This window comes from Natator depressus, chromosome 14 (genome assembly GCF_965152275.1).
Source record: "Natator depressus isolate rNatDep1 chromosome 14, rNatDep2.hap1, whole genome shotgun sequence".
Classification (NCBI taxonomy): Eukaryota; Metazoa; Chordata; order Testudines; family Cheloniidae; genus Natator; species Natator depressus.
The window spans coordinates 15,982,067-16,008,918 of NC_134247.1; the positions used below are offsets into that span (position 1 = coordinate 15,982,067).

General features: G+C 44.1%; 1 protein-coding gene across 10 annotated transcripts in view; it reads right to left on the minus strand.

Annotated features, from left to right (window-relative positions):
- Positions 1–1,210: 1,210 nt before the first annotated feature.
- The window catches only part of EXOC7 (exocyst complex component 7), a 32,029-nt gene continuing 6,387 nt past the window's right edge, over positions 1,211–26,852 (minus strand). Inside the window, exons 2-21 of one of the 10 annotated variants that reach the window (XM_074972017.1) lie at positions 26,675–26,740; positions 24,873–25,057; positions 23,979–24,084; positions 22,113–22,335; positions 21,260–21,427; positions 14,624–14,716; positions 13,415–13,483; positions 11,969–12,114; positions 11,681–11,833; positions 10,531–10,629; positions 9,689–9,751; positions 8,623–8,689; positions 6,759–6,797; positions 5,473–5,538; positions 4,608–4,728; positions 4,019–4,114; positions 2,925–2,988; positions 2,205–2,246; positions 1,936–2,069; positions 1,211–1,396 (exon numbers count right to left, since the gene is read on the minus strand). In XM_074972017.1, coding sequence (XP_074828118.1) covers positions 1,294–1,396; positions 1,936–2,069; positions 2,205–2,246; positions 2,925–2,988; positions 4,019–4,114; positions 4,608–4,728; positions 5,473–5,538; positions 6,759–6,797; positions 8,623–8,689; positions 9,689–9,751; positions 10,531–10,629; positions 11,681–11,833; positions 11,969–12,114; positions 13,415–13,483; positions 14,624–14,716; positions 21,260–21,427; positions 22,113–22,335; positions 23,979–24,084; positions 24,873–25,057; positions 26,675–26,740 — 2,103 coding nt within the window. In that variant the 3' untranslated portion in view covers positions 1,211–1,293. The remainder of the gene's footprint in view (positions 1,397–1,935; positions 2,070–2,204; positions 2,247–2,924; positions 2,989–4,018; positions 4,115–4,607; positions 4,729–5,472; positions 5,539–6,758; positions 6,798–8,622; positions 8,690–9,688; positions 9,752–10,530; positions 10,630–11,680; positions 11,834–11,968; positions 12,115–13,414; positions 13,484–14,623; positions 14,717–21,259; positions 21,428–22,112; positions 22,336–23,978; positions 24,085–24,872; positions 25,058–26,674; positions 26,741–26,852) is intronic. The other 9 variants (XM_074972009.1, XM_074972018.1, XM_074972016.1 and 6 more) reach the window with 9 other exon arrangements.

The following is a 26,852-nucleotide window of genomic DNA, read 5'->3' on the forward strand; positions in this document are numbered from 1 at the left end:
ATGAAACCACAAGGAAATGAGCTAAGCCAGGAACTCTCCGGTTACAGAGGATGAACAGGGCACTGTAGCTTTCTGCACAGCCTCCTGTTTGTACAACTGGCCTTTCTAAAGGGAGGGCCTGAAGTGGGAGTTGTGTTAATCTTGTCAAAGAACAACCAAACATGACACAGGCAATCCCGTTTATTGGAGTAACGAAAATAAATAAGGGTTGGATGGCTCAGAACCTGGGTGGCCCAATTCAAATCTAGCCCTGGTCAGCCAAAACTGAAATTTGTTGCAAGCTGATGGCTATTGGGTGACCTATGAAAGGAGAGTCTGGTTGCTGTCACTGTCCAGTTGCCTGATCTTTAAATCAGACTACTAACAAAGCTGACAATCTCGGCAGGAACAAGGACAAAACGGGCCGAGAGACTTCCTAGTAGGAAAAATACTCCAGGTCCAGGTGGGCTGAGGAGTGGGTTTGTGGGGAATCAGCTCAGTCCCTACTGTAACCGTTCGGTAAACGGAGGATTTCAATCCAGTATCTTTTGGCAATACCACTGTAAATTAATTTACACATGCAGATTAAAGCCCACTAAGCCTTTTTCACCCTGATCTGAATCTTTCCATTTCAAATAGCTATGTCACAGACTTCTAGAAAGAGACTCAAAATATACAGCAGAAGTTTGCAATATTTTCCACTATAGAACAAACGCCATTATAATATCCAAACGCCCTATAATCCTTATCCTATAGCACAAGACTCTCCACTCACTTAGCAGGGACTGGCTTACCAATGAAAGAGAAACACTGCTGGGCTCTAAAAAGAATATTCTACAATCGTCAGTGACTAATATATGTTTGCAACTTATGGACTTTAGTGCAGTGATGTGAAAATCCTTAGAGATCTAACAGAATCCCTCAGTGGGAACTGAGATACCAGAACACTTCTCTTAGCACATCAAAGTTGCAAAGAAACCCATATATTCTCCACCAGGACCAAGGATTTCACCCTGAGGAGATAAGTATTTACAGAGCTCACACATCTTGCCTCTCCACTAAGAACCTCTCCATCTGGAGACACATGAACATAACAGAAACCACTCTGGAGTATTTCATCTGTCATCTAAAAGCTTTCTCCGTGATCCACTTTAAAAAGGCAAAGGCAGACAGGATGGAGTGTTTTCACATGTTTATAAATCCAATAAATACAAGTATAACACCAACCCACCAGAATGGGGCAGGGAAGGAGGCCCAGAGGTGACCGGGAAAACACTGACTTGTAGATGGGAGCATACCAGATAAGTCAGTGGTTCATGCTGATGTGTCAAACAGCTTCTCAATCATCTCGCCCACCTGGTCAACTCTATACTTGATGTACTTCTCAAGGTTCTTGGTGAAGGACACATTGCCATACCTGCCGAGGGCAAGCAAAACAACCCCAGTGTGACACACAGCGGACACTGCACAAAGCCACAGCACCTGGGACTTCCCTTTTCACTACCATCCAGTGCTGCTCTGCTTCTGCCCCCCTCCCAGAGAAACAATATTCCAGCTCCCACATCTTCTGTTTGAGAGGGTGACAGACACTTGGGTAGAGCTCTTCACAGCAAGAATACCTTCTAGCAGGGTTGGTTCAAATGGGTATTCCTGGGTTTCCATTAATATCAAGAGATTTCTCAATGGAGCCCAGCTTTCCACTAGCTAGAACATGGCCATCAGTTGTCTTGCAATTAGAAGCCATTCACGAATGCCACGATCTAACTGAGAACAATCATATCAGCCAACCTCAGCTTGCAGAATCTCAAGGGCATATTATACAGAGCTGAGGATAGCTTTGGAAAGCCAGAGTGCAGCAAACTGCCTCACTTTTGGTCTGCTCTGGGCCCAGGAGAACTCAGCATATCCCCAGAACCACCAGGACAAAGGACACTGCTCCTGGAGAAGAGTGGTCACCTGTGTAAAAAGGCACTGTAGGTCTCTTTCACAATGGTTTTCTGGGCCTTGCGGATTTTGTCCCTCTGCTCCATGTCAGGGATGGCCCAGGCCTTCTGGATTTTACACAACTCCTCCAGGCCGTCATTGAAACCCTTGCCATTAAAACAGGAGAAAACGGTTGGACACAGATGTGTCTAAGTTTCATATGGCGCACTGTGCCAGGCAAGCACAGGTCAGGGTTAGCATTGATCCAGGGAAAGCTCTCTGGCCCCACAAAGGCTTCTTACCTTAAAACGCTCCTTTATCATCTGCCTCTCCTTATCCTTGAGCTGTGAGGAGAGAAGAAGAGACGTTATTTCCCCCTCCCAGTATAAATGTCCTCACTGCTGCTCACTCTCTGAATTCATGTTTATCTCCACCTGGACTCACCAGCCTTCAGGAGAAAAAGCCAAAGGCTTTATTCCTCAAGAGCCTCCAAAAGGCTTTTAGAATCCCACCACCCACATGGTGCCATCTTTATTATCATTCACTGGCTCCCACTCCCCACACCAACTCTCTCCTGGAAGTTTGTCTTACATGCTTTAGCTAGGACTCAGGAATGGGAACATGTTGGGGAGGAGAGAATCCCACTTTCAACGAATGTCACTCATCTAAAGATTATTTAAATAGGGAAATTTGGGGCCAGGACAGGTATTACTGTGCATGTAGAGCAGTTGTGCTAGGCTCTCAGGAGTTTTACAAGTAGCATCATCTGCCCCAGTTTCAGAGAGAGGCACCGAGTGGTGAAGGGATTTGACCACGGTCACACAGTAAATCTGTGACAGGAGAAAACAGACCCCAAGCCTGATTCCCAATGCACTCTCCACAATGTAACTCTGCCTTCCGGTAGTATTACTGCTTTCCAGAGACATTCGCCCTGGATTTTAAAAATATATATCTATATATAGCAGAGAAAATGCTTTGGCCGATTTCCATTGTCTGAAATTCATCCTTATCTATCACCTCACCTTGACTCCTGATTGAAAGACAGGCAAGTTTCTCTCCGAGATGTATTCTGTTACTTTTAACCAGCTGCAATTGACACGAGAGGGGATGCATTACAGACATAAGAACAGACACTCTGGGTCAAACCAATGGTCCATCTAACCCACTATCCTGTGTTCCAACAGTGGCCAATGCCAGGTGCCTCAGAGGGAATGAGCAGGCAATCACTGAGTGATCTATCCTGTCGTCCACTCCCAGCTGCTGGTAAACAGAGGCTAGGGACACCCAGAGCATGGGGTTGCAACCCTGACTATGCTGGCTAATAGCCATTGACGGATCTATCCTCCATGAATTTATCTAGTTCTTTTTTGAGCCCTGTTATAGTTTTGGCCTTCATAACATCTCCTAGCAATGAGTTCCACAGGTTGACTGTGCATCATGTGAAGAAGTACTTCCTTTTGTTTGTTTTAAACTTTCTGCCGATTCATTTCTTTGGGCGACCCCTGGTTCTTGTGTTATGAGAACGAGTAAATAACACTTCCTTATTCACTTCCTCCACATCATTAAGATTTTATAGACCTGTATCATATTCCATCTTAGTTCTCTCTTTTCCAAGCTGCAAAGTCCCAGTCTTTTTAATCTCTCCTCACGTGGAAGCTGTTCCACACCCCTAATAATTTTGTTGCCCGTCTCTGTACTTTTCCAATTCTAAGATATCTTTTTTGAGATGAGGTGATCAGATCTGCATGCAGTATTCAAAATGTGAGCATACCATGGATTTATATAGAGGCATGATGATATTTTCTGTCTTATTAGCTATCCCTTATTATCTATAGACAGTGAGTTATCCAGCAAGGAATCTCACAGGAAGCTAGTACATACTCTCCTTAGGGCTAGAAATTGGGCAGTTTCCACATCACATGTCCAAATGTCTTTCCATGATGAACACTTCCCATACTATGTTAAACTCTTTCAAATCATATTGTTTGTGGTTCCCTTTTATACTGTTCTCTCCCACCACTCAGTTAGGACTGGACATTAAGGTCTATGCAGAGAGTTGACGGTCTCTCAAGCCATAATGAGGGCTAAGGAAAGAGAAAAGACAATCCCTCCTGACCTGCGCTGGTAGGTTTGGATCTGCTGCTCAATGTGCTCCCTGTAAGACCTCTCTGCTGTTTTCTGAGTCACTGCCACCAACTGGATTAGCTCAGACCTGGTAGAAGGAGAGAAGAGCTTATTGAACACCCACAAACCAGCTCATCTCCTGCCAACCCACTGTTGCTAATTGGGTGGTGGGGTTTCAAACCTTCATTAGCAAGGCCCCTTGGCCCTTTTTAAATTAACAATCCCCCATTTTGGAGTGACAACATTCAGAACGTACAAGCCAGGACACAGAAATTGCTCCAAGCTGGATGCTTTCCAGTGCTGGATTCTTACTGCTGAGAAGATGAAAGAATCTGATGCACTAAGAGGCCTGTCTTTTCTTCCCTCTTGTGCAATATAAGAAAGACTTCAAAGGGCAGTTTCAAAGGGGGAAAAATACCAGAGAAGATAAACCAGTGAGGAAATGCATTCAACATATTGGAGTTAAAAAAAAAAAAGGGGGGGGGACAAAAAAAACCCCACAACACTCAACCTAAAGCCCCTACAGCAGTGAAATTCAGTCTGTTTGGAATGCACGGGGATTTGTCGAGAGATGCACTTACTTTTCAAGGGATTTAAGGATGTAATTGTAGTTGTTGTGCAGGAAGATGGCACTCAAAGCTGGGTCCTCATAAACCTTGGATTTACTGAGAAGGTTTAGTTGCAAGTTGCCCAATACTTTGCCTTAATGAGAAAAAACACATTAATAGAGGACAAAGGATTTTTAATCAAGACTGCGGAAGATGATGGCCCACAATGCCTTATTATTACAGAAGATAACATACAGGGCTCAATCTTCAAAATCTTTAGGTGCACAACTGAGCATACATCTACTGCGTGCAAATCTGCTTAATAATTTGTACACATAATCATAACCGTGGACATGAATTAGGCGTGCAAAATGCACACAATTACATCTACCTTGTCTGAAGTTCCCGCACACAATTCCTAGTACTCATGCAACCATTTCCTTCAAGGAGCAGCTGAGAGCTCCACAGAGCTCGTACCCCTGCTGCACCATTTTCTACAGTGGCATCTCCATGTATTGCATGCCATCATGGATTCCATTAGCAGCAGAGGACCAAATTTGGCCCTCACATCAGCAGCCACTGCTCCCATTGAAATCAATGAGTATTCCATCTGCTCGTGCCAGGGCTAAATTTGGCCCCGGACCGCTCTTCTGACATCAACCAAGTTTAATGCTGACATGCCCCATCTAAGTGGCTGCTGCATGCTGAATTCAGTAATAGTCTGGCACTTTGGTGCCAGGCCAGAATTACCAATCAAATAACTTTAACGGCAACTACAACAGCCTTAGCTGTGCCACCCATCTGAACAGTCCAAACACTGCACCAGAGAACATGCCTCGAGGGGCACAAGCAGAGGTGTGGAGAAAGCAATTGAGGGAGAGCTGTGCATGGTACTCACAGATGTAGGTGCTGAGCAGACGTCTGCTAAATTCAGAACTGTAGCTGCTAGCTGAAGAGCTGGTCTCTGTAAGGAAAAGAACCTTAAACCAGTTAACATGCCACCCACGGGGCCTGGTTTGGTTAGTCTGCCTCTACTCAAACATGTCATTTTATTGTTGCTATGGAATTATAATGCCAGACTCAAGTTGTCAATGAAAATTACTCTCCCTCCTCACCCCAGATACGCATCAGATTATTTAGAACAAGAAAGGACAGACTGCACTCAGTTTGACCCCAGTATTTGCACCAACTGCTAGAAAGCCATGCTACGGGACAGACCTATTCCTTCTTTACTATCGTTTTAAGATTAAGAGAATAGGAACTGAGATATAGAAGACACCCTATTAATCAGAAATCAAGCAATTGAATGTAATAAAAGGTCTTTTTTTAGCACTAGATGTTCTCAACCAAGGAACAGAGAAGTTATTTTTGTTAATAGCAAGCACTTATTGTGCCGTACCTGCAACATTAATCCAAACAAGCAGCACCACTCTGGAAAGTTTCAGCTAACACCACCCTTGCTGATAGCAGCCTCCCCGGGCTCTGCACAAGCACTGTTCAAGTACCATACCCCATCCACACAGGTGATGGGCTTGGCTTGTGTAAATTCTATTGCCTGCAGGTGCAAATGTTTTAAAAGTGCACACACAAATATTTTTCTGCAGGCCACACGGTCAGGAAACAGTGTGGGAGCAGAGTCCAACAGAGGCCACTGTCGGAAAACTTGGCCCATAGAATTCCGCATGGCTGTAAGCCAGACCAAGTTTGCTTGAAGGATTGGGAGCCTTTTGAGTTTGTAACAAAATCCCAAACTCCTTTTGGAGCTGGGTCTGGTGGCACCACCAATGAAGCGAAGAGGGTCTTTCCTGCTGTAAGAAGTCTGGACAGCTGTCAAAAAAAGAGCTGGGTCTGCAAAGGACAGTATGACAGAACAATTGGGCCAACTCCCTCTGGAAAAGCCTGTCCCCATCAGCATAACAGAGAGCATTCAGTGCAACGATACAGACTTTATCCCATTTTAACTAACATCCTCCCTACAAATTAGCAGCTACATCCACATGTTCACTGTAATACAACACTGACTCCCCTCTCCCACTGAGTCAGGGAGCTTCTGGGTTATTCATTTTTTTAAAAAGACAACTGCTTTTTAATCATTAGATATTGGTTTAAGAATCAACAGAAATATGCAACTATAGTCAAAGGCGATATAACAGGTCGAGTGGGTAACGCACACACTCTGCTTACCTCTGGGATCTAAAGGAATATTGTATGTGTCCCCAAGAACTACAAAGTTTAAGGCAGAGCAGAGAGAAAAGGGGAGGGAGGAGAGAGAAAGAAATGCAAAGTGCAAAAAGACAGGTTAGAGACCACCATCCCTTCAAGAAGAACAAAGCAGATATTAACACAGAGCAGCCACGGAGCTGACAGCAGAGCAGGCAGGATTCGCTCCTTCAAGACAACAGAAATGGTGCTGGAGATTAAGGAGGAAATGTATATTTTGTACTAGCGCAAGGCAGGATGTAATGTAACACTGTCATCACTCAGAGGATAAAAAGTATCACCAAGGGCCTGACCAAACTCCTGTTAAAGTCAATTATTTCAGTGGGATTGGTCCCCCAAGCAAACTGGGTATTGCTGAATAGAACTGAGTGGCTCTGGCCCCCTCCCTTAGTGCGAGCTACATACCCTTTCTAGGATATAAGTGGTACGTCTGGATGAGACAGAGTCTGCCTGGGTATTGTTCAATGCAGGCAGACAGCTGGTGTTGGTGTTCACCACACTTATTTGTCCTCAGGTGAAAACTCATGTTTGAGTGAAATGTTTCACCAGAGTAAAACACCAGCCAATCACTTCAGACAGAATTAAGAGAGTGGCCACAGCAATAGAAAACTCTACTGAGATGAACAACTCTGCACCGGCAGGGTTAGGTACCCTGTGCTGGGCTAGGCTACCAATGGCAGCGGGGCTAATTTCTTTGATTCAATGATAGAATTCCCTCGTGTTGTTGGTGCTGCATGAGAACACTATCGGCAAAGGGAGACGAGTTCTTCTGACACTGGGGATCCTGGAGGAGAGAGGACAGGCTATACTACTTTGGTCACGATTCAGCTCACTGCCAGTTCTGAGGCACCAGATGCCAAGCTGAGTTATCAGCTCTGGAAGCCTGCAAAGGTCTGTAATTATTCTGACCTATCATTTTACTGAGTAAACTCACTGAAGCAGCGTTTTCTCCTGCTGACTTCCACCACCATCTTTCTACACCTGATGGGACAATATGTTATATTTAAAAATTGAATGAGCTTCAGTCTGATGGTTTCCCAGGCATTTCAGGATATGAACCACACTAAAGGCCATTGTAAGCTTTCTGTATGGTCTCCTACGACAATTGTCTTCCCTGTGACACAGCTGCACTTTCCCTCCCTTTAGTAAATAACGTGAGCCTCACCTTTCAGGAAACAAGAAAATTGAATTTGCACCATCTGTTTGGTCAATGAAAGAGTTAACTCCACAGATGTCTTTCGCCATGAACATAGTTTATCAGGGAAAGAGAAAGGCGTTAGAGTGGAGGAGGAAATTATGGTATGCTGAGGAGATAGTCGCTGAGATAGTCGCTGAGATGGGTTAGCCACTGATATGAATATTCTGACTGCTGTTAATGATGACTGCATGAGGGGGCATAGTGTGAACATGACAGGTAAAATGCAATTCCTCATTAGTCAAACCTCATTACCAGGAACTCAGTTGGAACAATTATTATTCTATAATTCACTCTAGAGATTAGATCTGCACTGATCTGCCTTGCCTATTCTTTATAGGACAAGCCATTTGTTAGCCATCTTACTCTACCTCACTTCATAGCTAGAGAGTAAAAGTTACCCAGCTGTGCATGACAGCAGCACATCTAGAAGGCGAAAAGGGAACCAACTGCAGATCCGCTTGAGCTCTCCAGGAATCAGGTCATGGCAGATCAACCGATAAGACAATCTACTGGCAGAGGAGAAGCTGGCATGCTAATTAGAGTTCTTGTTAAGGAGGTTTAACCTTCAGGAAAATGGCTCAAACATTGTGGGAAAGTCACCCCTGCAGCCAGGGAGTCCCATGCATGTACCTTGGGATGCCAGCATGGCACCTGCTGTCTCCTGGAAATCCAACAACTGCTGCAGGAAGAGAATGGCCTTCAAGAGAGGGGGGAATAGAGAGGAAAATTCAAACAGAATTCACATTGGGTTTCTTATCTTCCCTTATTAAACACAACAAAGATGCCCTCACCCACAAAGTCAGCCACAAACCTGCAAGAAACAACAGTACACTCATTTAAAGAGGCATTTAATAATATCTTGTCGGCTCTCAAAGCAAACTTTATAAACCTACACAGGTACCAACTGTACAAAGGTCACCTGAAATGCAGTCATCTCCAGGGTGGAAGACAGCACCTCTTTAACTGTACACTACAGTTTAGGACTAGAAGTGAAGAGGAAGAACGTGTTTAATAGTAAGTAAAGGGGGAATTTTGGCAGAAGGATGTAGTTTGGAGTTTGGCCAAGCCACTGAAGTTGGCCTCCCTTTCCAAGAATTACCATTTGATAATTAACATGTAAAAGAGGTCAGGGAATTGGTTTCACAGCATCTCCAGCAGCAGCACAGAGCCCTCTAACACCACGCTGGGACACTGGTTCTGTAAAGACCGCCAGGGAAGAGCGCTATGTACTGAATCACCAACACTATATCCTGCAGTTCTGTTTTTCCTGGAAGTCTCCCATCCACATACTGACAGTTACCATCCTGCTTAGCAATAAAAACAGGCATTTTCCAGGCTGTTGGCTAAGTATATGTTATATCTGTGCAGTGGCCAAGCACTGCATCTTATCTTCAGATCTCCCAGGTTTGGTGGGACACATAGAAACCTTTAATTGCAGCCCCAGCCTCCTGCATCCCACATACTACCCTAATGCCTTGGGGAAGAAACCAGTGCAGGAATCTAGAAACCATGAAACCTAATCTCTTAATGGAAGCCAAATAATTCCTCTACTGATATCAAAGACAGCCTAATTTAAACACATGCAATTCCCCTGTTGCTCCTGTTGAAACAGAGATACTGGTCTCTGGGGGACTGATGCAAGCAGGAAGAGAGGAGTGGATTTTACAAAGGGATGTTTCAGATCATTGCCACATACATTGCTGGTGAGTTCATGAACTGTCCCATCTTTCGGCATGTTATACTCCTTGTCTGGATCATTCTTACAAGGGAGGAGAGAAAGATACAGATAAAATGGTTAATGAAAGTAAAAAAAAAAAAAAAAATCAAACACTGCTTTTCAGGCAAGTTTATTGACAAGGTTGTTTTTCCAAGCTTCCTCAATACTGTCCTCACCCTAATGCTCACAACCCCATCTACTGGTGACCAGAGTCTACAACTTCAAAGCAGTCCATAGCAAAGGCGGAAAAAGACAGCTAAAGGCACAACCTGCTTGCTCCAAAACTTATGGATTCATTAAAGACTATCTTATGGTCATCATAAGTTCGGTTCACTAATATTAATGGATTGATTTAGCGAGAACTCTCCCTTTAGCTGGAGACTGTTTCAAAATTTGGGGCAGGTAAATTTAACTCAAATATTTTCTTATTTAAAAAAAAAAAGATCTCAGGTCATTTTCAAAACATATGTGCAGTCTTCGCTTTCCCTGTGAAATGATTTGCAGTACTGTACATTAGGGACATTAAACAGAGAACTGCATTACATGCAGCCTTAATTATAAATACATTTTAAAACAAGGGTTAGCAAAGCCTATTCCTCCTTACCCTAACAAGTCAGCACTCTGCATTTCTTTTGCAACTGATACCTAAGGCAATGAAGGGAATGCAGCTCTTGAATTACTTAAGTTGTTGGTAAGGTTGCCATCTCGCAGAAGAAACAGGAAGCTGAACTCAGGTCATTGTTCATTAACATAATATCACCACAGTTCAGCCTGTAATTCTCTTAGGTTACTGAAGAAGAGACCAGTGGAGCGGAAGTTACCTTAATGTTGTCTGCAAAGTCCTCCAGTGCTTTTGCACCTGTGGTTTCCATGGAGGTGATCAGCCCTGGAAGCTTGTTCTTTGTGCTGGCTGCAGTGCCCTGGAATGGCCCAGTGCATGGCATAAGATGTCTCAGTGAAGATGGCTGTCACTACCTCCCCTTTCACCCACCATCCGACCTTCCCATCATCCCTCAGGGCATCTCTCAGTCTCAATTCCCTTAGTGGTAGGACTTCGCTGGAAGAATATTTACAGTCTAGTAAACCATAGATTCTCATCAGAAATGCCACTGATTGGTTCAGCTGGCAGCAGAGGGGAAGTCCCAAATGAGCCTAGAGCTGAATACCCATTTTATAATTTATTGATTTCCCCTCTTAAAACACTTGCAGCCACGAGGCTGCACATTGTGGCCACCAATCTCCAACCATGTAGGAACAGGGGGAGGGGGGAAGGGTGTGTCCTTTGGAAAAAAGAGTGACTCTTTACTCAAACTGACCAGTGGGGGGGGGGGAGGAGGCAATTTAACAGCTGAACCCAATGCAATGATAAGGAGCCTCACCAAAGATGGACATAGTACCTGGCCCCTGGAGACTCTTTTTGCAGCCGAGTGGCACATTGTAGTTTTTAAACCCATTTACAGCAGTTACAAATGAGCTTAATCCACCAATCTCTGACCTAAAAGAACCTCTATTTAACACCATCATCTGCTAGGCCCCTCCTCAGAACAACTAGCCTTTCAGATGACATGAGAAGACTTCCTTAAGAGCACATTCTTAACTAGATTCAATGGTATTGAAGATTAATGACCGCAGGCGTGGTCGGAGGTGTGGTACAAGAACCTAGACATAGCCCGTCACCTGGTATCTGAGCTCCAAATTACTACTTTAACTGGAGAGAACTGTTACTAACTGATGCACGATTCTCCTTTCTCCAGGGATAGAGCAAACTGCCTCTGCATCATTCCCAGTCCTTGATGGCTCAGGGAACGAGAAACTGGGACTCCAAGCTGGGTCTACTGCATGTTAGTGAGTGGCACAACCATATTGCTGGTTGGGTTCTGTTCTAAGGTTTTTAATATTTTTGGCTATTGTAAAAGTCACTTAAGAAGCACTACAGACAAAGCTGCAGGACTTTCTCCAGTCACCACCTACCTGTAAGACTTGATCAAACTCTGGCTTCGTCTGCTTCAGGTGTCTGAGGATGGGGAAGATGGTGAGCACAGCTGAATAGTCATGCCGAATGATGGCCTTCCGGGCTGCCGAGACAATGTTATCCCCCTCTATCATCAGGTTATCCAGAGACTCCTATAAGACAACCACCAGAAACAGAGGGATGTGTCTTCCACTCAGGAAGCACCAGGTGAACAGAGGGAAGTAGGCAGGGAATGGTTCTGCAAACCAAACAATACAAATCAAACCAAGATGATGAGCTTAAGGGACCTGAATGAGGGAGTCAAAGGTCTTCTTCTGGTGGTGCTCTGGGATGATTTCTGTCAGGAGCTGGTACTCGCTCTGGGCCAGTTTCACAAAGGCGCTAACACAGTGAATGTACGCATCAATCTCGATGTCCAACATGTCATCCCTCCCTGTGGGAACAGCACAAATTTATGAGAGCCAGGCCCGTACTGATCCCTCCAGGGTCGCATTGACCCCACCAATGACATTTCTCATTCCAAGACCCTGGTTTACATACAGCTCTCTGGGTTTCCTCTGGAGCAGACAGTTCAGATATTTAACTTTAAAGTCATGTGCAGATGTGACCAGTCTGAGCACAAATCCCAAGACTGTGCCACAGATCCTGCCCCATAAGATTTGCTCCTGAAAGTTGCACACACCCAGTAATGAGTGCACATGGAGGTTTCAAGCTATGGAAACAGGGACGCAGGGGTGCCATTTGCTCTCTCCAGCATCACAACAAAGCTTGTATTGGAGATGTTTGCTACCAGGACTGCAGGGTTGTGACTACATTTATTAGGGGTAGGAACAAGCTGTTCTAAAACTGGGAAGGGATGAGAGGACTGCAGTGAATTATTCAACACCTTTTCTGGGGTTTTATTTTTAGTGAGTCTAAATGGTTTCCACCCCTCACGCTGATGAACTACTGCCATTGTGAATCGGCATTTCTAGGAGTGCAACGCTTCCCTGGAAGACATCTGCTCCCCACGGAGAGCAGCTCAGTACTAGAGTGCAGGAGGACATTTAAATCCTATGCTCCTGGAATGTCAGAACGGTTATGCATGAGATTTGCCACATGGGGCTGGATGTGCACACAGGACAGCCAGGAACTCTTAAATCATCTGCTATTTGAAGAGTCTACCTGTATCTGCTACACAGCGAGAAAACCGGGGAGGGGCTGGCTTCTCCCAGACACTATACACAGTTCCTTTCCAACCCAATATCTGCGGCATGTGATGGAAATAGAGTCACTCCATCATACTGATGGAAGTCCTTTAGGTCAGCCTGTAACAGGGATGCTCAAAGTCTGGCACAAACATGACACACAATTCTAAAATTGTGGTCTACAGACTAGAATGGACCAAAATGGAGTATTGCATGCTGGGACCTGTAGTCTTTTGGCTCCTTCTCAGTACTGAGGAAGCCAGTAGCTGCAATCTGTTCCATTTTCTATGAGACAGGAACAGCCCTCCAGACAGATGATAATCTTTGGTTGGGCAAAGTTTGGGCCCCCCTGCTTTAGAGAGTAGGGCATGCATGCCTAGTAGGAACAAGTTCTCTTGAACAGACAAGAGTAAAAGCTTTATAACCAGAGATGGCCCCTGCTCCATGACTGCCCACATGGAAGGAAAGTCACTGGCTAAGAGACTCCGCGAAACATGCTGAAAAGAAGGGACATTAGCCAGCTTGTTATTACGACGCGGTACTTACCAGCAGCTGGCCCATGCTTGTCGTTCAGGGTATCGGAAAGGTGTTTAACTCGTAAATCATGCTCATGACCTAGTGAGATGTCAGCCGGCACAAACAGAAGGCTCAGTTTATCCAGGGTGGGTACAGCATGGATGCTCACGCAGGCCGGAAGCCACTTCAAGCTTTGGTTATTCAGTCTGTCAGAAACCTACACACACATGCTGTCCTGGAAAGCCCACCCACGTCCCCTCTCTGGGCACCATAGCAGGAGTAGCCTTTTGAAGCCTGATGGGAAGTGTGAACCAGACATGTCATTTGCCAAGCCCAAGATGCCCTTCACACCTCTTGGCACAAGCTCTACCTGAGACAGTGGGCATGGGGAATCCAATTTGCACATTGGCTGTTAAGAGCCAGAACTCAGACAGTCACCTCTGCCACTCAGTATTTGGGAAGTGTTTTTGAAAGGGTAATTGTAGCTCCTGAGGTCCCCTTTACAGTTGTGTGAACTAAAATATAGGTGAAAATATCTATATGCAGATGAAGTTGCAATCATTTCCTTCAAGCTGATCTCTTTATCATTACAGGAATAGAAAGAGCCTGAAGATATTTTAAAGCAAGTGATCTCTCTGCTTGCCCATCTTGTTCAAGTCCCCAAGCAGACAGCAGTGCCAGGGATGATGTTTCGGGACGCAGGGGCAGGGGCAAACTTGCTTGTTGATGCCTTTTGTGCATACCTCTGAGGAGGAGGAGGAGGAGGACAACAGCAAATTGGATCTTGGGCCAGTGCTGGTCTGACACATTATCATCAGGGTTGGAAGGGCCACTACCAATCTGAAGCCTTCTTAAAGTTCAGGCAAAGTGAAACAAAGACGGAAACACCAAGGGGGATGTCACTAAGGCAGTGCAGAGCTTCCCTTAGCCAGCCAACTGTATAATGGATTGACTTTTCCAAGATCAGTTGGCCCATGACCTTACAGAGCCAGCTGAAGAATGGCTTGCTACCCTGGTTTTAATGTTCCATTCCTTTATCTTCTACCATGTTTTGAGTCCTACACAAATTAACACTTTTCAATCAGTGTAGCTCCTTTGTCAAGTTACCCTACGATCCCCATAGGATAAAGGTTAACACTACCCACACAGTGGGGCTGTGGGCTAATGGAAGCCCTGCCTGGGGAAGTAGATCTGATATATAGTAAAGATCCAAGGGTGAAGAGTGAGAGATGTGATTACCTTCCATAGGAATGAGGTTAGAGGCCCCCTTTTTCCCATCTAGACCATGCTGAGAATACTGTTTCAGAAGGTTCTGAGCCTTCCGGATCGTGCCTGTCACCAGAGCCACAAAGAGAAGAGACAAGAAGACCTAGGAAATGAGTGAGAAAAAAAACACCAGCAGCCCTCCACCAGTGCTAGTCATTGCAACCCAGTGAGATTATAATGGGCAACAATGAGCATGCTCAGTACACACACACGAACCCCAAACTGGGTACCAGATGTGCCAACACAATGGCCTATCCAAATCTGTGGCTTCCTTCTTACTTGAGAAGGCAGAACTCAAACCAAGCATTGCAGAATCAGCTTCAACATGCTTCGGAGGTACTGGGGATGGGGGAAAAGGTCAAATCCGCTGAGAAAGGAGGCCAGCAAGCATCCCTCCAGGGACACTTTGATTGAACTTGGGCACAAAATGCTTAAGACGACAATTCCCTGCTGTGTGAAAGCAGGTACTCACGATCAGTCCAAACCTTCATATTATCCACCAACAGTCCCCCACAAACCAAGGGCATCCAGTGACCTTTACTACACACCAAGAAACCTGACCAGGCAATTAACACGACAGAAAGATATGCCCACCCTGGGAGGTGTTTTATGAGCATGCTCAGTGTGGATCAACGAGGATTCTAACAGCAGAGGGGAAGGAGAATCTCTTGCAGTACAGGGCTAATAACAACAGCATCAGGCACCAGTAGCCAAAGAGTGATTAGGGCACAGAATCTGCTCATCCCCCTTCCCTAGTTCTAGAGTTAAAGGGGGCAGGGTGAAGCCAATCACCAGGACACTATCCTTTTGAGGAACTGCAAATCAATTAAGCCACAGAAAAAGACAATTAATATTAAAAAAATACAACAGACAGCATTAAACAATAGCTGGTGCTGGACCCCCTGGCTAGGAAGCACTGCAAGCACAAAACAGAAAGCATTAAAGTGTCAAGTGTAAACTAAGCACTGCTTACATATGGAAAGGTTAGTTTTAGCTCATGGTATGAACATTAACAGAAAACCCCACAGACACACACACACACGGACACCCCAAGGCAGATACTGCTGTCACATTGCTGCATGAATGTGGAATTGAAAACTTTGGAAAGGTATAAGCCGCTCTCTGGAGGGTTAACATGAAATGCAAATAAATTAACAAAAAAATCAAAACATAGCCAAAATACAAAGCAAAACTTGCACTTTTTATTTTAAAAAATCATAACATGCACCAACGCCCAACTTCCAGCAGCAACTCTGGCTGCCACATCAGAGGTGCTATTAGCTAGTCTGGAGATCAGTGTTAAGAGAACTGGTTTATACTGTCTGAAAAGTGAGAAGTCTTATCCTAACCGCCTGCCAAAGTTTAAACTATAGGACAGGGCGTAGGGGTGCTAGCTGTTCCACCAAAGGACAATGGTAGCTTCCCTCTCCCCTTACCCAGGTGCTCAAGGGAAGGTTTATACATGTGTGGATAACTGGGAGACACAGGAGGTAGAATGTCTTTGGGAAGATCAGGCTCCCAAATTGGGAAGGATGGGAGTGGGTTGAAGACCCCAGGTGTGTTAAGTTCACTTCCCAATTCTAAAACATTAACCCTTGAGTAAAACACCTCACTTGCAACATTTTCTTTTTCTGATTCATCCCACCAATTTACAAAATGGTCTTAACCACTTATTGAAAAAATCTCAATAGAACAAATTCACACGGTGGTAATTTTCTTACTTCTACACATTCCAAAGGCTTGGGAAGAGTCACGTCCACTTCCTATACTGATATCATTTACTCCACAGGCCTCTGCAGTATTTGTTTTTATGTAATCCTCTACCCAGATCCTAACTGATTCATCTGGGGCAGTTTTAAAACACATGAGTTCTTTTCATACCAATGCCTCCAATTTGTTACAGGCACTTTCAGAAATCTTACTTGCAACAGAACTTATTTTATTGTTTCCAATGGCCTAAAATGTGTATGAATCCTGGAAACATTTCTGGTGGTCTCTGGTTTTGTAAGCATTCATGCAACCCCTCTCTCCACATATATTATAAATTGGAGTCAAATGTAAATTGCAGATATCACTCCTGCTGATCTGTCATGTTGTCAGTAAGAATTCATTTAGCATGCATGCAGCACACATCAGTAGGAATAGCTAGTCCTAGTGGCATGGCCCACAACCTCTTGACATGCTTGTCTCAGATAAGAGCTGCGCTGTCAGTCGTGCATTTTCTCATTTGCACACAAACAAACAATCAGATGCATTTACATTCAGACATAGTGTTTGTGTGATTATTTCAATGCTGCTGCATCCCTGGTACTTTGTATCACAATTAGGCCTTAATGGATTCTATTGAAGCCAAATGCCTTTGTTCTATGATTATTTCCTCTGATTAGGCAGCTTTCAAATCAAATGGGACAGTGCAGCAGTTACTAATGAAGGCATCAAATTCAAGAGCTGAGTAGGGATATAACTGGGGACACAGAAACAGGCTATTCATCCTGCTGCTCAAAGATTATATTGCCTTCCCCATGGTACCACCTCCCCAACCGCTAGGTAAACTGGAACAAAGAAATTAACTGATATGAGCATAAGCTGATGCTTATGGAAAAAGGCCAATACACTCCTGGAGAACAGTCAAGGTCACCTCCAGAAAATTAATGAGCCTTTCCCTCCCACTAGGGTCAAATATAAGGTGCAAGTTCTCAGACTGCTCTGCTGTCCTTTCCAATATGGCAGTTTCCCATCCTCTGAGCAGTTTTCTAATGCAACAGAAGGTAGCTGTGCTCCCTATTTCCTTGTGAATTGACAGCAGGGTGTCTGTAGGAGAGTGGGTGAAATTCAATGGCCTTTGTACGGAGAGGGTCAGACACGATGATCATAATGGTCTTTTCTAGACTTACAAGTCTATGAACACCCAACAGTTCTGGAAAGAGGTTTCTTTAGTTAGCGCCTCCTACTGGCTCTAGAACAGCAGTTAACACAGTGGGGTTTGGTGTACCACACAAAAATGGCAGCTTTTTAAAAGCTTCTTGCCAGCAGAGTGGCAGATGTTTTAAGAATGATATTTAAAACAGGGGGATTTTTCTCGCCATGCTGTAGCAATTTTAGGGCAAGTACCCCTTTGGAGCCCCAACTACTCTTGCTCTCTTCGATGCAGAGCTAAAATTTAGGAGTGGGAAGTGATCAGCGTTTTAAAAGGGCTGTAAAGCATTATGCCTCCAATGAAACATGTTGTGACAAGTTCCACTCATTTGCCAGCAGACGCCTTCATTTTAGGTTAGCTTTAAGAGCGTCTCCATCTCACGATGAAGGATGTTGGAATGCATTTCAATGAATCGCTGAAATTTCATTCCAAAGCTTTAGAAACCTTGCTCATTTTGTCTAGCCCACAGCTGTGAAAAGGATCATTCTGGAGAACTATGAAGGCCTTACAAGTATGTGATGTGACCTCAGGAGGGTGCTGAAGTAGTATGTGGTACAACTGCAAAAGAAACGGTGATGGTGATACAAGACTGCATTGACACAACGAACAGGTATTGATAATAAGCTCCTCAGAACCCAGCTTAATCCTGGTGGGTTCTCTGGCTTGCAGCCCTGCCCTCATACCTTGCCATCATTTTCACAGACACTAGCACCCTTGGACTTTGCTTAGCATGTGAAAGGGCTGTAGCACAGATTTATTTAGTGATTTATTCTTTGCAACAGATTAAAGTGTGGGTCAGGGTCTGTGCTGGGATATTGTTCCATTAGGACTGGGGAGCTCTTAACCTATATGCTTGAACTACCAGATACCCTCCTCTTAATGCTGCCTGAGATTTGACCTGGAGTTAGCTTTGATCACTGAATCAATGGCATAGAAAACATAGCAATTTCCTTGCCCAAACTTCAGAACTATGAAGATTAAAATAAGGGGCAATTAAACCCCAATAGAAGAATTTTGTTATGGAGTGCCACAGTTCTGATTTGGAGATTGGTTAGATCTTCATCTCCAGAGCCGTCCCTGAAAGCTGATGAGTCTGTGGGAAATAAGACGGGCCAATGCCAGGAGGTGAAATAGGAAAGGCTAGGAAAAGATCTCATTTCTGGGTAACTATGCAGTTACAACACATGGCAGGTTTATTTGGAGATGGACAAGCCACTAAGAACTTGAGCCTGGTTCAAAGAGAGACTCTGTCCTTGTCTGAGAATATGGAAGAAACGAATTAGCTACTATTATTTCTTGAGACTCACAATACCCTAGATGATCACTTTATTGGATCTCTATTTGACACATGTAATGTCATCTCCATTTGCTCATCTTCTGAGTTTGTTTCTGTAACCCAGAAACACAAATACAAACACAGCCACTGCTTGGCTTATCCTACAAACTCTCTGGCTAAACACAGATCTAGGCCAAAATTTCCGAAGTGACCAATGGTTTTGGGTGCCCAAATGGAGAACCTTTTGGGCCTGGTTTTCCTGTATAGTTTCAAACTCAGACGGTATTGAAGATTGGGGGGCAGATCCTAAATGTAAATCAGCGCAACTAGACTGACTTCAATGAAGGTAAACTGCTTTACACCTACTGAGGCTCCAGCCCTAAGCCTTTTTTGCCTGTCTAGCTGCAGCTGTCTAGCACGGAAGTGCTAAATAACCAGGAAAAGTTTTAACATCTGCTTTCCTTATTGTAATTATTTGATAGAGCAGGTGTTCCCATCAGGGATGCAGAACACAGAATCAAGTGTTATTATGCTTAAGAATTTGGGCTGGATTAAATATGGAAAAACACTGACTCCCCTTAGCAAAAATATCTACACCCACAGCCATTATCTTTCTGGACAGAGGTTTACATGATCTACTCCATCCTGCAAAACTCAGCAGTAATGCCAATGGCAAGAATGGAAATTCACACCTCTCCAGGTGGCTCGCTGGAGACAGGAAGAGTTCTGTCAAATGCAGGTTCACTGTAGCTGGTTATAAAAGTCGTGCCAAAACCTTCCATGTCTTTCATAGCTCTCTGAACTGTCAGCTTTCAGGAACAGCTCTGATGCATGGTACTGAATGTGGGGGTGCACATTTTAATATCTAGTTATGTGGTCACCAGTTTTAAAGGTCTTCACTAGCAGATTTTCCCTTTAAATATCCCAGGCACACCCTTTGCTATTAGCAGGAAGAGGACTGACTAGGAGGTAAAGAGGGACCTGGCAAGCTGCAGAGGAGACACACACAAAAACACAGTTTACCTGGAATGAAGACTGTCATTCACATAAGGATTATAAAAATAAAGACAACACAATTAAAATGCATACTTTCCTTCCTCCTCTCTGGGCCCTCCACCAATTGCCACTCCCTCCTCTCCTCTCCAATTTTTTTTGCATATAGGAAGAGCAATAATCTGGGATCTGTACTAGAAATAGCTACATTTGAAATGATTTCTTCTGCACAAGCAAACAAATTGCATATTAAGTAGATTGGACCAGATGTGCCAGAACCTTGTGAGGGCTATATTGAAAGTAGATCCTAACAGAGGATCTGATATTCATTCTGAATTTGTAGGTGATTCTTTTTTAGTGCTACTGAAAGTGTTAGACAGACAGCCCTGGAGAGTAAAGTCCTTACTCCACAAAACAGGGACAGCGGCGGGGGAAGCTTTCCCCACAGATATGCAATAACCATGACCTGGACAGTCCATGTCTGGGGGGAGTGGGCAGTTCAGTTTCCATAGCTTGCTAAATCCTTGGCCTCTGTGCTCAGACACAGTTTTAGGATCACAGGACTTCCCATACTGGATCAGGCCTACTGTCCATCTAGTCCAACATCCCATCTGACAGTGGCCAGAACCAGATGTTTCAAAGAAAGGTGTAAGAACACCGCAGTGGGCAGATATGAGTTAATCTACCATCCACATGGGTCTCTCCTCAGTGTCTAATAGTTAAAGATTGGCTTAGGCACAGAACCACAAAGTTTCCAAAACTGTTATTAATTATGACAACTCTGGATAGTTACAATATCAATATACATGTCCAATCCCTTTGAGACCAAAAATTTAGCAAGATTCAAGATGACTTCCTGTGGCGGTGAGCTCCACAGTTTAATTACATGTGGTGTTAAACAGTATTTCATTTTGCCTGTTTTGAATTTCCCACCTTATAACTTCATAGAATATCCCTTTTCTCTCACGTTATGAGACAGAGAGAACAGAAGTTCTCAATCTGCCTTCTCTACATCATTCACTATTTACTGACTTATGTTCCCTCCTATCTGTCTCCTTTCTAAGGTAAGCAATCCCAATCTTTGCAATCTCTCTTCATACAAGAGAGTTTTTTTAAAATGTCCCCTGAAATATGGACTGGATGAGTTAACAAAATAAGAGATGAAAGAGGGTCTATAATCTAGGAGCTTAACCCAATGTGAAAGTCCCTTATAAGCAAAAAGGTGTTTGCCATTCAACTCCCACCCACCCTGCTGCCTTCAGAACAACTTTTGTGACTAGATGCTACCCCATGAGATGGAGAGGCACAAAGGAAAACTCAGGTCAGTGAGAGAGACACCCATCACAAACAAGTGGAACAACATGCTTGGTGGATGTTCTTTCGCATCAGGGCAGGAAACTGATCCTTAAATTCTGGAACTAACCTGGTCTCTTGATTGGCTTTTTGGTCGGTGTGTCCTTCCTCTTGTTCTGAATGGCGGGGGAGTACGGGATGCCTGTGGAGGAGCTGTTCTTACGGAAATGCTCCTTCAGACCTTTGATGGAGCGGTCGAGCTGGCTAGACCGGATTTGGTAATAAACATTCATGAAGTCTAAGGAGACAAGACAAAGGTATGACTGGTAACCAAACTCAAGGCATTCTTTCAATGAGGATGCTGTTGCTGGATCTTTCCTGAAAACAGACTCTGAACAAAAGAGACTGACCTGCTTTGACTGGGGTCCCACATTCAAGTTCTTACCTATAGATCTGTCCTAGGGACCTTTTGCTTTAAAGAAATTGATCCTACATTGTACACTCTTTGGGGAAGGGAGTATCATTTGCTATTCTCTCTATTTAACAGAGGGGGAAACTGAGCACAGAAGGGTTAAACGACTTCCAAAAGATTATTATAAGCACTACGGAGAAATAGGATTTAAAAAGAATGATAAAATGGGTTGATACAAGGAATCTGATTTACACTACTCACCTAGAAATGCCTTTAAAAGACAGTCAGACGCTTTGCTACCATTCTTTGTCAGTTTCCAAATGCAATGTGATCTCTTGGCTCCTTAGCTGCAAAACTACCCTGAAAACAGACCTGACTGCTGAGAGGAGAGATAGCTTACTGGCTGAGTTCCACAGTGACACAGACAGCCCTCAGCAGACAGGTTTTGCTCTCAGCAACGTGCAATAACATGGTTGATGGAGACCACTGGAGTGATCAAGATAAACATATCATGTATCACATATCTGCTCGTCTCAGAGATTGGCTCACTTAGGGATTCGTTTTAGTTTACCTTGGTTTCTTCCATACTCCACCAGCCAAAGGGAGATACGGACAATGTCTTGCAAGACACTCTCAGGGAGGTGTTCCAAAATCATATCTTCCTGCGTATCAATCTCATCGTCCCCACTGATCAGATCCAGGATGAGGATCGGAGGAACTGGCTTGGTGTGTCGCGTCATCAGACTGCGGAATTCTGATTCCAGAGATTCCTTCCCCCTTTCAAACAGGGATTTCTGGAGGAGAGAGAGCAGAGACAAGAGAAACAAAAAAGTGTTTCTGCAACCTCTCCCAAAATCTTTAAACATCACCTAATCTCTAGCGTTCCTAAATACTGCGTACCACTGACATCTGCTACCAAATGCAATGTAGCCTATTGTCAAGAGAGTTTTAAGAAGTAAGGAGTTGGGAAAAACAAAGTCAAGGAATTACTCTGCAGCTGAGCAGCACAAAACTTCACCCCCTGCAACCTCTCTAGCTGTTAAGGAAAAGGCAATAGATATTCAAAGGGAGTTCTAAGCATTTGCAATGATCTGGAAAGATGAGGTCACATTCCGCTCTCAGTTACACTGCTGCAAATCCATCGAATTCAATGCAATTACTCCAGGTTTACACTGGGGTAACAGCAGATCTGGCCAATAGTATTTACAATAGGAGGTCTTGAAAGAGAGGAGGAAAGCGATCAATGGTCCAGCATTAGTGCTTGGAATAACTGGTTCTGAAAGTACTGCCTCACCAAAGCATCCATAGCCCAGGTAGCTTAACAGAAGCTAAGTTTAGAAAGAAAAAAAAAAAAAAAAGTAAGAACTTACGAATTGTTCTGATTCCTTTCTTGTTTCCCCCACAATGCTTCAGTTGGGACAGTTTTAGCAGCTGAGATCTCAAAATGTTAGTTAGCAATTAATGCTTCATACCATGTGAAAGCTGGAATTTCAAGCTGCTTTCAGATAGTAAAGCCTTCTAGCTCTAACTGTTCTTGTGACAGCAGCTGTTAAAATCATGCCAGAATTTAAGCTGTGGCACAGAGTGGAGAAGGGATCACAGGAGGTGGTGAAAGAATTCAAGATAGCGATGAGCATATGGGATTAATTTAAGTGTTGATACACTATTTGATCTATTTTAGGTACTTATATGACCTCCATTAGTGCACTATATGAATGCTTCATAATCTCATGTATTTATCCTCACAACCCACTGTGAGGCAGGGCAGTGCTATTATCCTCACTGTAGAGATGGAAATGGAGGCACAGAGAAGAAAAGTGACTTGCTCAGGGTCACACAGGGAGTCTGTGGTGGAGCAGGGAACTGAACCCAAGTCTCCCAAATCCCAGTCTAACCACTGGCCTATCCATCCTCTCATATCACCAGAGCTAGAGACTAATCTGTCATGGCCTAAGGGAGTTAGGCATCCAAATCCCATTAAATTCAAAGCACCTAACTCCCTTGGGCACCTATACTAGTTAGCAAAGCTCAGTTTCTCTGTTTTCGAAGTGCATGAACATTTGTTTCTTATCCTGGGGATCCATGGGCTACTGGACCATTACCTCACACTACCAGTGTTTCATAATGATCCAGGGAATGAGCGTAGCAAACCCTGGGTGGTGGATTAAAGATATTTTCTATCTTTGCTAGGAGTAAGAAATAATTTAGGTGCATGCAAGGTACATGCTTTCAGCTATTGTAGGTCTTATTGGTACAGAATACTAGGAAAGTTAACAGTCAGGAGGTAAAGCATTATCCTTGCTAACAAATCTAATCGGGATCCTAAGAGAATGCTCCTACAAACAAACCTCACTTTGCCACTACTTGCCAATATGCTGCAGATGTCAGAGAAGCAGATACCCACACAATGCCCCTGGTTTTCAAGCACATTACATACCACCCGGTTCAGTTCTGGGCTGTCAGGATTGTTGTCCTGGAAATATTCTACAGCCTTCTGGATTCTGGCCATGCAGCCCAAATACTCCTCTAGTCTCCCCGTAGGGCTGAAATTGAAATAGTGCACGCATGAGAAAGACACCAAAAACCTCTACAACAGTTGGAACAAAACCAGTGAAGACCTCAACTCCACTTTCTTCAGTCAGAGATTAAAGGGAATTTTACAACTGCCTCCACTCACCGCCACCTCCCCCCACCACCCCAAATCACTAGGCAACTTAGAAAGGTTTGCTTTAAAAAGACCTGATTCAAGCAAAAATGGAAGCCCACACAGCAGCCCATGGTCAGTGTACCACAGTGCTATGAGACTGGGTTCAGTCTGCAGCCTCTCACTTCCCAAGCCAGCAATTGCTTTCCTCGGTATTCCCACCAACACACTCAGCTCCTGGTGGGATGGGAGCATTTCATACAGCACCACAGTAACCCCTCTGGGCAACCAAAGTGCAAGCATCACTAGCTCCATAAAAGGACACCCATCCAGTCCACGTTGGCTGGAAAGATGGAGGCAACTACAAGAAAGCAAAGTGCCGCTGTAGAAAAATTTGGAGAATGGGAAGAAAGGAATGAACACAATGGATGGGAGCTCCACACAGGGATCAGGTGCAGAATATGTAAGAGGACCCCAGTGTGGATGTGAGAGCAGGATTTTACCCTTAGAGGTTTTGCTAAAAGTTCACGCTGAGTTTCCTTTGGGGTAGGCACATAGGTATATAAAAATACAAAGAACAATAACAAGATTTTTGTAGAGACCTGCCCAACCAACTGCCCCTATTCAAAACAGACATGGGAGAAAGAGATCCAGCAGAGGAAAGTAGGAGCCTGCTACTTGACTTACCCTTCCTTTATGATCTTCTCTGTGTCCTTAGCCACATGGTAATAACTAATGACATGATCCAGACAGGACAGGGTCTTCTCAACATTCTCCTGCAGACGTTGTAGATTCTCTGTCTGCTTATGCACAGGGATGATAGAGTTCTCCAGCTTCATCAAACGGCTCTCAAAGGAGGAGAGGATGGAAACCTAAACCCCCAAAAAGGATCAAACAGCATGGAGTACTTCCTTCCACATAAAACACAACTGTATTGTGGGCTCGTAGTTAGAACAGGGTACTAGGAATCCTGACTCCCAGCTTCTATTCCTGGCTCTGCCACTGGCTTGCTTGTCTCCTTGGGCAGGTCACTTAACCCCCCTATGCTTCAGCTTTCCAATGTGTATATGGAAGTAATATTTACCCACCACATAAGCATATGGTGATGTTTAATTAGCATATGTATAGCACTCAAATCATCACACAAATTATTTGACAGCCTGGGAAACCTATCCAAAAGGAGACAAACTGTAGGTGCCTCAGGTCAGGGGAAAGGCTGAAGCAGAACCTACCGAATACTTTGCTCAGTTGCACTGAGTACATTTGAATGAATCTTACAATGAAGAAGCCATTTGACTGATGTTCACAGCTCTGCTCTGCCATGGCTATTTGGCTGTCAAGAAACTCCAAGTTTGCAACCTACTGAATTGGCGGGCAGGTGGCCTCAGGAAAAGGGGATGTTATGGAGGAACAAAGTTCGTCAAAGTCCTTCCTGCTTTTCGCCAAGATCACCTGTCTTGTCTTGGTTCAGCACAATCTCTCAGCTTTCCCAATACCTAGCTGAGTTCAGGTCCTGGACAAAGAGCAGCTGAAGCCAAAACTTAGCAAGAAAGAGGGGATACTGGCATGAAAAGTACGTTAAGAACTCACCTCCTTTATATCACCCCTTCTGTCAGAGGTTCCTGCCATCAGATCATGACAGAGGTTTACAATGTTAGGGTTATTTTGGACATCTTGCAACAGCAAACAAAAATACAATCCATCCGTATTCCATCCAGTCAGACTCAGATCTCACTAAGCAATCCAGACTCAATTACTGACATTCAAAAGTAGGAATAAGGAGTGGTGGTGGTGGGGGGGGATTCATTAGGCACAGAATGCAGCAACCCACCTGTTAAGCAACACAGGTGCCCATGAGCACATCAACGGTTTCTCCCTGTGCATGGGCTCCCTAATTCATACCAAATCCAATTCTGGGCCTCTGTTCTGATGCGATAGATAACCAATCACCTCTCCCTCCACAGCCAAGATTACTAACATCAGCTACATTCCACTGACACTACAAAACTGTCAACCAACATGGGAAAGCTTATGAGCTTAGGAGACAGATCTTTCAGAGAGGAACTGGACCTAGGCTCCAGAACTCACTACCAGATGAGTTCAGAAAGATCTCTAAGTACATTGTATTTTTAGAAAGAAGTGCAAAACTCATCTCTTCAACTTAGCTTTCCAATAGCTCTTCACCCCTGAGCCCTGACACACAGAACATTAGCTGTTTTCCCTGCTAGCTGGAGAGAGTTTATTTCTATTGGCATAGACTTGGGAGATACTACAATACTGAGATGAGGAGAGCCATATAGGAACCTAGATAGATTAGATCAGATTGAAGGATCATTTGGACCCAAGTTTCCAGAACTGACAAGCTTGTGCCCCAACACACACTGTAACCTTTCCTCAAGATGTCTAATCTAAAGAAAGTACCTGTTGAACCCACAAGTTCCGCAAAGCCTATCCGACCCTTTTAACTTAATTTACGGGACTCTACTTACCATGTTTTTGGTGAGCTGATCACTCTTTTCAAGACTCTCTCTTATAAAGGACAGCGTTTCTTCTTCCTGTCATTGGAATGAAGTAGGATTCAATAGTTCTGCATGATAGGTGAATTTCAAACCTTACACAAAAGGGTCAAAGAATAAATACTTCTGTGCATTTCTAACTCCTGATAAA